The sequence below is a fragment of the Pleurodeles waltl genome, chromosome 6 (assembly GCF_031143425.1).
Source record: "Pleurodeles waltl isolate 20211129_DDA chromosome 6, aPleWal1.hap1.20221129, whole genome shotgun sequence".
Taxonomy (NCBI): Eukaryota; Metazoa; Chordata; class Amphibia; order Caudata; family Salamandridae; genus Pleurodeles; species Pleurodeles waltl.
Genome location: NC_090445.1, coordinates 1,365,967,257 through 1,365,980,842, shown reverse-complemented (window position 1 = coordinate 1,365,980,842; position 13,586 = coordinate 1,365,967,257). Strand labels below are relative to the sequence as shown.

The 13,586-nt window shown below is 43.6% G+C and overlaps 1 protein-coding gene across 1 annotated transcript in view; it reads right to left on the bottom strand.

Moving 5' to 3' along the window:
* Positions 1-13,586, bottom strand: part of CHAT (choline O-acetyltransferase) — a 337,302-nt gene that overhangs the window by 148,193 nt on the left and 175,523 nt on the right. Inside the window, exon 7 of the mRNA XM_069242500.1 lies at positions 3,808-3,908. Within this exon, the coding sequence (XP_069098601.1) occupies positions 3,808-3,908 (101 nt within the window). The remainder of the gene's footprint in view (positions 1-3,807; positions 3,909-13,586) is intronic.

The window sequence follows — 13,586 nt, the reverse complement described above, 5'->3', positions numbered from 1 at the left end:
ATTATGGCTAATGGCCATTGGCACCGTGACCGCATCAGTGCATATTATTTGTAAAAACGTGCCGGTGCTCAAAGCTCTCCTTACCACGTGGCTTTTCAAACTTTTCCCCTTTCGACGCTTTTTCGTTTTTATCATCCTCCGTCTTTCCCATATGTGTCACTCTTTTGCTCGCAGTAAATGCTTGACGCAGAAAAATAAGTGCAGCCACCTCTGGCCCTTCTGAGGGCCGGCACAAGCATTTACTGCGAGCAGCGAGCAAAAGACTTATTTGCCGGGTGCCCACTGCTCCGCACCGGAAACAAGCCTTTTTCGTTTTTCTCTTCCTCCGCTCTGTCTTTCCCAGAGGTGTCACTCTTTTGCTCGCTGCTTGCAGTAAATGCTTGAGGCAGAAAAATAAGTGCTGGCCCTTAGAAATAAGTGCCACCGGCGCCGGGTGCTCCGCACCATAAACAACAATCACAAACTATGCACAGCACCGCACACACTTCATAAGCACAGTATCAAGACGCTGTGCTTAAACTCACTGTACTTCTGGAAGGCCTTAAATACTACATTCTCCATTAGGATTTGACATTATACCAAAGGGCTCCCTCCAGGACCCCCGAGCACAGGCAGTTGTGTGGTTGATCTCTCGTTTTTAGGGTCGTGCCTGCGTTGCATGCGCTCGCCCATGCGTATCCCAGCGAGACGCTTGAGAATTTAGAAAAGGGCTCGGAGCCCTGTCAACTTCACGTCAGTGTTTTATATTGGTTCGTGGGCTTGCCTAATAAAATCTGCTTGCTTTCATTAGTCGAAGGCACATATACGTCATGCCTTTTCCGGTAGCTAGCCCTCCTCGAGCGCAGCGACCAAGTACAGAAAACATGCGAGGCTCGCTGTTTTCCATCGGGCTCATGGACTTCTTTTTCTCTAATTTACGAGGGCGATCTTGCTTGGCAGAAGTCGAGCGCTTTACATAGTTAATTTCACTTTTTCGGGTTATGTACATAAATGCACTTTTGCACGATAGGTGAAAAGTCGGGTTAGGAGTTTACAACGCGATCAGCTGTAACATGAGCAAACGCGAGACCCGTTGCATTGTAAATGCTTGTTTAAAGCTGCAGTAACAGTATAGATTAGAGGCAAAGGACGTTGTGACAAGAGTCGACGCAGCTCAGTGACTGGTGTTTTACATTGTTTGGGTCTGCCCTGACTGGCACTCAGCGAATAAACACAGCACCAATTTGCAAAGCGAATACATGATATGGCATTCTTTCAATGCTGTGATGTAATTATAAGTCATGCATGTTAATGCTTACGATTGATTACCAGACTGTAAAACTAGAGACCCAAAAGATTGAAAGGAATCACTTTTCACCTACTATGACTTTCACAGGCATCACAGTATGCATTATCTTGGCTTAATTTATGGATGGTTGCCAGTACCACTACTAATTGTTATATTTATATATTTTTTTCTTTTTAGCATCTAGTAAAGCCTGACAAACTTTCCTTAGTTTTTGGGAACTGAACAAAAGGCCTGAACCCTCTTTATAACACTAGGGATCACGCACTTGATAACGCTCGCGCGCAACAGGCCACTCATCATGAACTTTTAGGCCACACCACTTTCAAATGTCACCAGCCACCACTGCCTCTACATTAAGCTCCAGGCATTTTCCCTGGCATGGGCCTGGGTTGCACCAGCTCAGCGGTCACAGCCTCAATCTGAATCACCATGACTCTGCCACAATAGTATTAGGTGGCTGACTGGGGCTCGGTGGTTGATAGGGCTAGTCCCTGTTTCGAGAAACCAGATGTTAGGTTCCCCACAACAGGGAAGTCATGTCCCAAAGGAATTGAATGATTTAGCACAACAGCTATGTAATTAGTATCTCCCTCCTGCTATTGTTCTTACTAACAAACAGAAAGAAATCCCCCATTCCACTTTCTTCTTGCACAGTGTAAATGCATACATCATTTCACTATAATAATGCATGCCTGGTAAACTGATCACATTGATATGAGCAAGTTTGTTTTGATCCAGTACGTGTCTTCTTGCGCTTAGTGAATATATTCTGATTAAGCACAACCAAGGGGCAGTACCTTGCCTGTGTCATAATCTCCTTCCTTGGTGTTTAGGATTATTTTTCAATATCTGTTAGTGCCCTGCAATTTGATTTTCCCCTTTGCCTACAATCTATTTTATTTCAATTCTAGAGTCAACGTAACAGTACGGACGCATAAATAAAAACTACGGTAATGGCCTTTTGCTGATAACAGCATCAGCTATGTTCTTTCTTCATCAAACCTCTTCACCCCACATCTACCTTAATCAGTTAAGAGCAGTGGCAGCAAACCCAGGGTGAGACTGGCATCTGAATGGCTACTCACTTTGTATATGGACCTTTTACCAATAGAGAAATACTTGTAAGTCCACAGTTGTTCCTTCATTCATTACCATGTACACTCCCAGATCCCATTTTCTACTTGTGATTACCAAATTATTTTCTGCGGACTAGCAGTAAGTCTATACGTCTATATTAGAAAGAAACAACCACAATGATTCCAATCATAAACCAGCATGGAAGAAGACTTCCCTATCAGTTACACTACTGTTGAGGGGAAATCCCTGTGCTACGTTCTTTGGGGCTCACTGAAATCCTTTCATTCAAATCCTCACAGCTGTCCTCAAAATCCTCCTATATAAAGAGTTTCAATCAAGCAAATGAAATGATTTGCACACCCTCCTTTTGGCTGTGGAATTTATGGCTGGTTTGTGGGTTTGAAGGAACCCTATGATTAGTTAGTAATCAAGTAAATCAAGCAAAATAAATCCCTTTTCAGGACCACTTATTTGCCAAGTTAATTCCATTTTACAATAAGGGCCAGATATATGAAGCTGAGACACAGTGAAACACAGCACAACACTGCACTTCATCACATGTAGAGTGCAGCAATACTCCATATTTACTAAGATATGGTGCTTTCCTGCTCTCTTCTTGTATTGGGGCACACAGTGTAGCATGATGCAGCAGGGGTTCCTGCCTTGAAGGTAGGATTGTTTCTGTGCCTTCATGCACAAAAACAATCCTTAGAGGCTTTTTTCTCTTTCTATGTCTGCTGCAGCATGTAGCACACATTAAAAAAGACAAAACGAAGAGAAATAAAGTTATTTCTCCTTGTTGTGCCTCCCTTGGGATAGTGCACCTTTTTGACACATTCCCAGCTTTACTACTGGTACCAAATCTGGGAATGCGCCAGAATCCATGGGTAGATGGATGGGAACACTCGACACTACCCATGGATTGCCTTCTAAGGGCAGAGAGCTGCGTTACATTACTCCGGATTTACTTTGCCACTCAGAGCCATGCAAGGTGGCTCTGCGTGGCATAGTACATCTCACTTAAGGCTTGCGTTGCCCTTGCATCACCTTGCGGACACAAGAGCAACTCAATCATTTAGCAAATCGAGCCCGAAATGGGGGCGGTATAATGACCACAGCTGGGCAAGAAGAAGTTATTTCACTGGGAGGCTGCAGCTTATTAAATTTAAATCATACCTACTCACTCAGAAAGGCATTAGAAAACAGAAAAGAACAGGGTTTAAACACTTTACACACATGCAGTAGAGAGTATTTCACTCCTGCCTATACATCTGGTAAGGAATCAAAGGCCAGATGTAGCAAAGGTTTTTACCCATTCTGTGTCTATGGGAAAAAGTGTTCGTACATATGGCCCCCAATGTCTCAAGGACATGACAAGGCTATTTTGCTAAGAAAGCAGTAAACATGCTGAATGTATGAACCTTTGGAATGGAGACACTCACATGTATTTCAGTAGATGCTCTGTACACTGGACCAGGACAATCCCATCAAAAGGGGAGTGCTCGCACACCGTTCCGCAAACACCGTCTCTTCCCACAACAAACTGAAAATAGAAAAAGAAATAAAAAAGACATTTAAAATCATAACTACTCACTCAGAAATGCATTAGAAGACAGAAAAAAGGGTTCAAACAATTTACGCCATTATCATGATTCATTTTTTGGATCGAGACATTGCTCTTTCAAAAGGGAATTTCTACACCGGCATATTTATAATTTTAGGTTTCTTTATTTTATACCTTTGTTTACTGATGTACTGAAAGTTTCCAATTTCTTTTTTTTTGTTGAGTCAAAATATTTTATTTTTTAATAATAACACATTTATCTACCTCGAATATATGCACGGAAAACCTCTGTTTTGTCAAGGAACTGAAATCAACACCAGATGGCCTATTTAATCCTGGACTGTGTACTCTAGATCTACAGACTTTTCCCCTTGGAACCGCGCATGAGTCTTTCAGAGACAGATATCTCTCCATGTAGCCGTTTGAGAACGTTAAATATATTAATTTTAAACCCGACTCTTGTTTTTTAAGATAAAAATATTTATGTTACATAACATTAAAACATTATAGAAAATGAAATAAATGCCAGGCCACCTTTTAAATAAGAAGGTGGTGCTGATTGCCTGATCAAATATCATCAATGCATGTCTCTTTTTAGGTCAAATTTTAGTTCGTCAGGTATGAATTCATAAATATTTACAAACATTTTCCAATTGCCGTGGCTCACTTTGGCCAGTGAATATAATGTGAAATTTCAACATACATAAATATAACAACTCAGGCCCATTTTTATACTTTTTTTGCGCCGCATTTGTGTAATTTTTTTATGCAAAAGCAGCACAAACTTACAAAATATAATTGTGTTTTTTTAAGTTTGTGCCGCATTTGCATTAAAAAATGATGCAAATGCGGCGCAAAAAAAGTATAAATATGGGCTTCAGTATCATAAGCCCTTGCAGTGTCACCAGTGGGGAGCTTACAACAGGGTCACAGCTTATTCTAATTTTTGATCACTTGGAAAAAAGGTAGAAGAGCACTGGAAATGGGAGAATCGAGGTAAAGCGAGACTGGACCAAGAAACATTGATTAAGATCACAAATCAATAATTGACTAGTGGTATTTTCTTTTTGGTGAAAAGTTAGGGCATTGCTTATTGTATGAATCGTTTACCACTGTATTATGACGGCAGGTTTGTGGAGGTGGTAGTATGTGCCATGAAAGTTTGTGCACATTTATGGTGTGGTATTTTGTTGTGGTGGTGATTTGTTCTGTGCCTTTGTGGGTTATTTTATTGATTTTTGTGTAACTATTGTTGACATCATTTTCACACATTACAAAATGAACTTCCCTCCTCCTTATAAAAATATTCCTCTCCCCACAGCCGGAAACTCCATTTATTTTCTTTTATGCCCCATTTTGTCCCATTTTATACCATTCCTTAGAATGTATTCTCCTCCTCATATTTGTTACATATGAGGTTTTGGTTGGCTAGAGTATGCACCTAAGCCAGGTAGAACCCATCACTCTAATCAGGGTGAGTAAGAGGCATATTTATACTCTGATTGCGCCGGATTTGCGTCGTTTTTTTTTTACGCAAATCCGACGCAAAGCTAACTCCATATTTATACTTTGACACTAGACCCGTCTAGCGTCAAAATTCTTGGAGTTTGCGTCATTTTTTAGCGTGGACACCTACCCTGCGTTAATGAGATGCAGGGTAGGCGTTTCCACGCTAAAAATGACTCTAAGGCATTTGCGCCTTATTTAAACTCCCGTGCAAAAATGACGCACGGGGGGGACCTGGCCTTAAAAAATGACGCACAGCCGCATTTGCGTAATTTTTTAACGCCTGGTCAGGGCAGGCGTTAAGGGATCTGTGGGCTTGGCAGGAGCCCAGAGGGGCCCTCCCATACCCCCAGGGACACCCCCTGCCACCCTCGCCCACCCCTGGAGGACACCCATGGATGTGGGTACCCATCTCAGGTAAGTACAGGTAAGTAGAGGTAAGTATTTTTTTAAATATTTTTTAAGTGGCATAGGGGGACCTAACTTGGGCCCCCCTACATGCCACTGTGCCCAATGGCCATGCCCAGGGGACAGAAGTTCCCTGGGCATGGCCATTGGGCAGCGGGGCATGACTCCTGTCTTTGCTAAGACAGGAGTCATTTCCATGGTGGTTGTGCGTCATAAAATGACGCGAGTCAGGTTAGCGTCAACATTTTTGACTCTAACCTGACTTGCACCATTTTTTGACGCACAACCCCCATTATTCCCTACGCCAGCGCTGCCCGGTTCGCATCATTTATTTTGACGCTCACCAGGCAGCAGCGCCGGCTAGCGTCATTCCATAAATATGACACCCAGCTGGCGCGTTGGAATGGGGTTAGCCCGCGTTAAAGTTTTTGACGCAAAACTGCGTTAGCGCAGTTTTGCGACAAAAAGTATAAATATGGCCCTAAGTGTCACACCCAAAGATGACCTGTGCTCACCCCTGGTAGCTTGGCACAGAGCAGTCAGGCTTACCTCAGAGACAAAGTGAAAGCCTTTGCGCAACACACTTACACCAGTGACATAATAAATACACCACAAAAGAGACTCCACACAGAATTATATGAAAATATAGTATATATTGTGCACATAAAATAGACCAACACAACATAAACCAGTAATTACTTTGCCAACTAGGCAATTGTCAAGCACCACAATGAGTGCAATAGAAAGAAAGGTTTCTATGCTGTACAGGCCATCAAACAACATTAGGGGACATATTATGCAGTCACATTAAATTTTACTCTTTAGCTTGACAACACAAGGTATAAATGACATAAATTGTAAATCAGGGCATGAAATGTAGCAGAACATCCAAAGGAAACATGAAGCAACACATTGGTGCAAGTCTTGTGGGAAGCATAACACATAAATCATTGTGAGACCATAAGCCTTTTGCAGATAAAGTAAATAGTATTCATTACCTTGCTAGGGAGGTACCAAAACAACATATACTGTCACTCCAGGGCATGAACTGCATCAGGTTGCAGAAACAAGTACACAACTCATCACTCTAAGAATGCCATGATCCTACATTATGACCTCTGGACATGAAATACAACAGACTGTGAGGTCATGATACACAAGTCATCAATTCTGCACCCACTATACTACATATGAAACATGTAAGGAATGACATTCATGCAAATCACTCCATATTTTAGCATAACGTCATTGGGAACATTGCATCTGTGCTCCTATTATCCACTACACAGTAATCTCTGTGAACTCCCAAAGTTAAAGCGCAGGTCCCATTCCACCTGCCCTTCTGTTAATAGAATAACACTTTATGCTACCAAAGACATGCAGTTTTATAGGGGGTGCCTTACATAAGGCATGGTACCGTAATCCTTTAATAGAAAAAAAGGGAAAACAACTCCCCAAGGAACGAGACCCTGTTGAGGTTCCCCTCCAGTCAGTAGAAACACCCAGCTAGTGCCCACTGGTGTGCCCTACCAAGGATATGGGGAGGAGATCTCCCTTGGTTGCGCCTGGCTGTGCTGTGTCCCATGGCAGTGATGGCAGCCAGAAGAGACTTCAGTCAAGGCTGGTGTCACTGCTCACAGCCCATAGGGTGCAGGGCAGGCAAGGCTTCTGTAGCTGTGCAACGTTGCATCCCATGACTCATGCGGTGATCCACCAGGCAAGGAGTTCGGGCATCTGAAGCCAGTACGGACTTCTCACTTGGGATTCCCAGGCAGCAGCACCTGCAGGTGGACAGATGGTGCCACAGGGATGATAACCCTCCCTGTACTGCGGCACGTCGCGATTCCCTCACTGGGACTGTCCCAGATCTGCACACTGCCCCAGGGGGAGTTGGGTGTCAGCGCTCCACACACACACTAATAACAGGAAAAGCGCACTCCCCGTGCCCAGCGAAAATAAGGTACCTACCAAGCTCTGTTTCCCATTTACTCAACTCGCACAGAGGAGAGAAAGACTTACTCCCCACACCCTAGGGAATAATGAAGTGCTCACTGTACAGCAGATTTGGGAGAAGGTGATGTGGAAATAATAGTGCTCCCCAATGCACTAGTCTTCAGAGGAAGCCAAGGAGCAGGAAACAGAGTTCTAACTGCACTACGCTCCTTGGGAGGCACTAAAGGGAGTAGGGGCACAACAGGGGCAGACAGGCCAGCACACACCAGCATGGGGTTACAATGGCGGTGCCTCCTGACAGTCCTTGTAGCCTCAATGAAGCCAGAGTTAATGGGCAGCTGGCAGCAGGCCAACACAACAGAGCAGCAGCTAAGTAGCAGTCCCTCCTACACACAGCACACAGCAGCAGTGGGCCAACACAGAAATGCATTTCAGAGTAGCAGTACCTTCTGGCAGTCCAGCAGTTCCTCTGACAGAGGTTCAGTCCCTGTTCCAAAAGTACTCTCAAAATCATAGGGCGAGAGCCCCTGTACTTATACTACAGGTGCCCAGCTTCTAGAAGGTGGGAGAATGTTCCAGCCAGATCTGACCAGTTCCAAGAATTTCCCTTCTCACCTACTGTGGCTCCAGACATCAGGAAGGGATAAACGAGTACTTTGTATGAGGGAAGGACACAGCCTATTCAAGGTGTGAATGCCCTCTGCCTCTCCCAGCCCAGGAAGACCACCAGTATGTAGATGAATGCATATGTAACCTTGTCACATGTAACCCTCCCTGAAGGATGGCTGTCTGGAGAGTATGCACAAAGTGGAGCTGCCACTCTGCCCCAGACATGACTTGGAGTCAGGCTGCAAAGCAATATAGTTATAAGCACAGAGAAATGGCTACTTTCTAAAAGTGGCATAAAATAGTAATGTAAAATCCATCTACACCAGTAAGCAGAATTTGTCACTACCATTCCAGACCCATCAAACATGCCCACTCCTCACAGATAAGAAATTACCACTTAGACATATATAAGGGGAATTCCAAATGCCAATCTATGAGAGGAGTAACACTCACAGTAGTGAAAAACGAAATTGGTTGTTTGTCACTACTAGGACACGTAACACATACAAATATATGTCCTACCTTTTACGTACACAGCACCCTGCCAATGGGTCTATCTAGGGCTTACCGTGGGTGTGCCTCAGGTGCAGTAAAAATGAGGTTCAGGCCTTGGCAAGTAGTTTGACTTGCCAAGCAAGTGTGGTAGTAAACTGCATACGCAGGCCTTGCAGTGGCAGGCCTGAGACAGGTTTGAAAGGCTACTTCTGTGAGTGGCGCTATCAGCGCTACAGGCCCACTAGCAGCATTTAATTTACAGGCCCTGGGCATATGGTTTACAAGGGACTTGCAGGTAAATTAAATAAGCCAACTAGGTGTAAATCAATTATACCACGTTTTAGGGGAGAGAGCACATGCACTTTAGAACTGATCAGCAGTGGTAAAGTGCCCAGAGTACTAAAGCCAACAAAAAGAGGGACAGAAAAACAAGAGAAGGAAGGCAAAACATTTAGGGATAACCCTGCAAAAAGGGCAATGTCCAACAATATCACTTTTCGTCAACCTCTTTGTTTTTTTTGTAGATTCTGTCTTTTCTCAAAGTAGTCCTCTGTATTCCTTCCATGTTCACCATATGTTTCCAACATTTGGGGGGGCAACTCCATTCTTTTATGATATCTCTTTTTCTTACCATCATGACTGGATCACTGAAAATAAGTTTGTATCTAGGTATAGCTATGCAATTCCACATTCCCACCACTGCCAGATCCTTGGGCAAAACCACTTATAACAGAGCTCTAGATCTGTTCTTTTATCCCATTGGAGAATCTCTGCATATGGGGACAATTCCCATTGTATGTGTAAGAAAACAACAATCTGGATGCAACCCCTGTCATTGGCATCTGCATTCCTCTTCCCAATCAATATCATCTAGTGTTTCTTTATCTTTTTACCATTTATTTCTGATCTTTTGAAGTATTTTTGCAAATTATTCACAAGTGTCCCATTAATCAAGGATATGGCATATTGGGTAGTGGATCAGTTTGCAATCAGTATTCCAGTGGGGATTCAGCCTTTATATCTTTTGTGTGTAAAGCACCTTTTTTCACTGCATGAGACACCTGGAGGTATCAAGAGAACTGTTAATTGGACAGTTTGTATTCCTTCTTTATGGTCTTGAATGGTTTGAACCCCTGGTCTCTAGATACCAATCATATCTGAGATACCAATTAGGTCCCTTTTTTGAATGCATTCCCGATTTCCATTGTATCATTTCTTATTTGATTTTTTCCTTTCCCTATCAATCACTGTTTTCGTGCAGTGTGGCCATATATTGGGTATTCGGCCTACAGAGTGCCTCCAAGTATCCTTTCACTCTTACTGTTTGCCTGTCAACCATTATCGAGAATTCCTGTTGAGCTTAAGAAAACTATTTTTAATGACAATTAGTTGAGATGTCCAGTAGTAATTTTGGAGGTCAAGAGAGTGATTCCTCCAACATAAGCTTTGCTATACAGGGTGGCCAAGGCTATTCGAGATGTTTTCTGTCCAACCGCACTGTATGCTTGACCCCACATAATTACCTACAGTTATCCTCAGGAAACATATACGTGGGATTTTTTGGCGAGCTTTCATGTGTTTGGGTTATGCAATTAGTGAACAGAGGGCAGCTCTACCCATCAGGGAAAGCAGTTGCCTCCTCTGTTACTCCATATTCGTCTTGTTCCAGAAATGCTATCAAATTTTCATCTATGAAACCATCTCTGTCTTCACAGGTTTCAGAAGCCTTCCCTGGATATCAGTAGTGGGCAGTGAATCCTGTCTGGTGAGGACAAATCCATTAGGGGGAATAGGATCAGCTTTGACAATTCATGTGGAGAACAATAATCTCTCCAATATTTCAACTATCTTGAGTATTTTGGGAACTGGGTACATAGAAAGAGATTACATCTTCCAAATCCAGAACTGGTTACAGGCATCTGATTGAGAAATTCTTATGGACCCAACAGACCAAAGGCTCTTTGGCCACGATGAAGAAGAGTGGGGATAGCTGTCATTCGACTTGTACTAAACCCAGGTGAAGTTTGCATAATTAGAATAATTTTTGTTACTCTTGTAATGTGAAATTACTGAAAGTATGCTATAATGCTACAGCATGTAAATACAATGCAACAATTTAAAACAAGTGTGTCATTCACAGAAAATATTTACTGTGAATGCATGGGAACAGTGGAAACAGAGTGTGAGAGGCTGTTGTTTGCAGTGTTTTTTCTTTTTTTGCACTTTTGTTTGCACAAAATTCATCCTCATATCCTAAAAGGAAATGAGGATGCAATTCACACTCAAATACAATGCCAAATGCCATGTTTGCTAATAACATAATTATGGATGATTTCACACAACTTTGCAGAAATTTTGCATAAAAGCAAATTACACAAATTTCGCAACCGCAGCCTTGTAACACAACACAAATGGAAAGATTTGTACATAGAGTTATTTACTTATATCCTTGCTGTTGGACTTTCCCCTTTCTGCTGGGCCATGCCCGAACATTTTACCTTCCTCCAGCTATTTTTTCTGAATTCTTTTTTGTTAGCCTTAGGACTCAGCGCACTTTACCACTGCTAACCAGTTCTAAAGTGCTTGTGCTCTCTTCTTAAAACATGGTAGAAAAAGATTAGATCTGTTAGAAATGGGGTTTTTGGTTGGCAGTCAGGTTACCCCCTGTCCAAGCAAAAGCCCTCACTCTAGTCAGGGTAAGTCACACACAATCCAAGATTATCCTGTGCCCACCCTCTGGTAGCTTGACACGAGCAGTAGGCTTAACTTAGAAGGCAATGTGTAAAGTATTTGTGCAATAAATCATACAATACCACCATATAGCACCACAAAAATACACCACACAGTGTTTAGAAAAATATATAATATTTATCAGGATAACTGTAGGTCAAAACGAATAAAGTTGCAATGTGAATTTGTAGAGATATCACTGAAAAGTGATATAAAGTGTCTCAAGTCTTTAAAAAGCAAACAAAGTCTCTTTCAAGCTCAAAGTACTTCGTTTGGAGTGGAAAATCTCCTCAGAGGGCCACAGAAGAAGTGATACGCGGAAAAAGGGTGTGTGCGTCGATTTCTCCCCAGCACACACAGACTTGCGTCGTTATTTTTCACGCGGGGAAGTCGTGCGTCGTTTTCCGGCGCGCGGACAGTCTCTTTCTGTGGATCGCGGGGATTACCAGATGTCCCGGGTCTGTGCGTGGATTCTCCTGCTTGTTTACCGGCTGCGCGTCGTTCTGCGGGGCTGTGCGTCGAAGTTTCGCTCTCACGGCAGGCGTCGCGTTGATTTCTCCTCTGGAGGTCGGGCGGCGCTGTCCTTGCGAGGCCGTGCGTCGAAGTTCCGGTCATCCCGAAGGCGTTGCGTCGATCAGCGTCGGTGTGCGGCATTTTTCTCGCCGTGGAACAAGCTGTGCGTCAAAAATTTCAGCGCACGAAGCGTCCAAGTGAAAAAGCGAAGTCTTTTTGGTCCTGAGACTTCAGGGAACAGGAGGCAAGCTCTATCCAAGCCCTTGGAGAGCACTTTTACAGCCAGGCAAGAGTTCAGCAAGGCAGCAGGGCAACAGCAAGGCAGCAGTCCTTTGTAGAAAACAGTCAGGTGAGTACTTTAGGCAGCCAGGCAGTTCTTCTTGGCAGGATGCAGGTTCTGGTTCAGGTTTCTTCTCCAGAAAGTGTCTGATGAGGTAGGGCAGAGGCCCTCTTTTATACCCAAATGTGCCTTTGAAGTGGGGGAGGCTTCAAAGAGTGGCTAAGAAGTGCACCAGGTCCCCTTTCAATTCAATCCTGTCTGCCAGGGTCCCAGTAGGGGGTGTGGCAGTCCTTTGTGTGAGAGCAGGCCCTCCACCCTCCCAGCCCAGGAAGACCCATTCAAAATGCAGATGTATGCAAGTGAGGCTGAGTACCCCGTGTTTGGGGTGTGTCTGAGTGAATGCACAAGGAGCTGTCAACTAAGCCCAGCCAGACGTGGATTGTAAGGCACAGAAAGATTTAAGTGCAGAGAAATGCTCACTTTCTAAAAGTGGCATTTCTAGAATAGTAATATTAAATCCAACTTCACCCGTCAGCAGGACTTTATATTACCATTCTGGCCATACTAAATATGACCTTCCTACTCCTTTCAGATCAGCAGCTACCACTTCAATACTGTATGAGGGCAGCCCCAATGTTAGCCTATGAAAGGGAGCAGGCCTCACAGTAGTGCAAAAACGAATTTAGGAGTTTTACACTACCAGGACATGTAAACTACACAGGTACATGTCCTGCCTTTCACCCACACAGCACCCTGCCCTAGGGGTTACATAGGTCACACATTAGAAGTGAGTTATAAGTGGAGAAAGGGGAGGTTTGGGCTTGGCAAGTACTTTTAAATGCCAAGTTGAGGTGACAGTGAAACTGCACACACAGGCCTTGCAGTGGCAGGCCCGAGACAAGGAAAAGGGGCTACTTAAGTGGTTGGCACAACCAGTGCTGCAGGCCCACTAGTAGCATTTAATCTACATGCCCTAGGCACATAGAGTGCACATTACTAGGGACTTATAAGTAAATTAAATAGTCCAGTCAGGTATGATTCAAGGTTACCATGTTTTAAGGGAGAGAGCATATGCACTTTAGCACTGGTTAGCAGTGGTAAAGTGCGCAGAGTCTAAAAGCCAGCAAAAACAGTGTCCAAAAAGTGGAGGGAGGCAGGCAAAA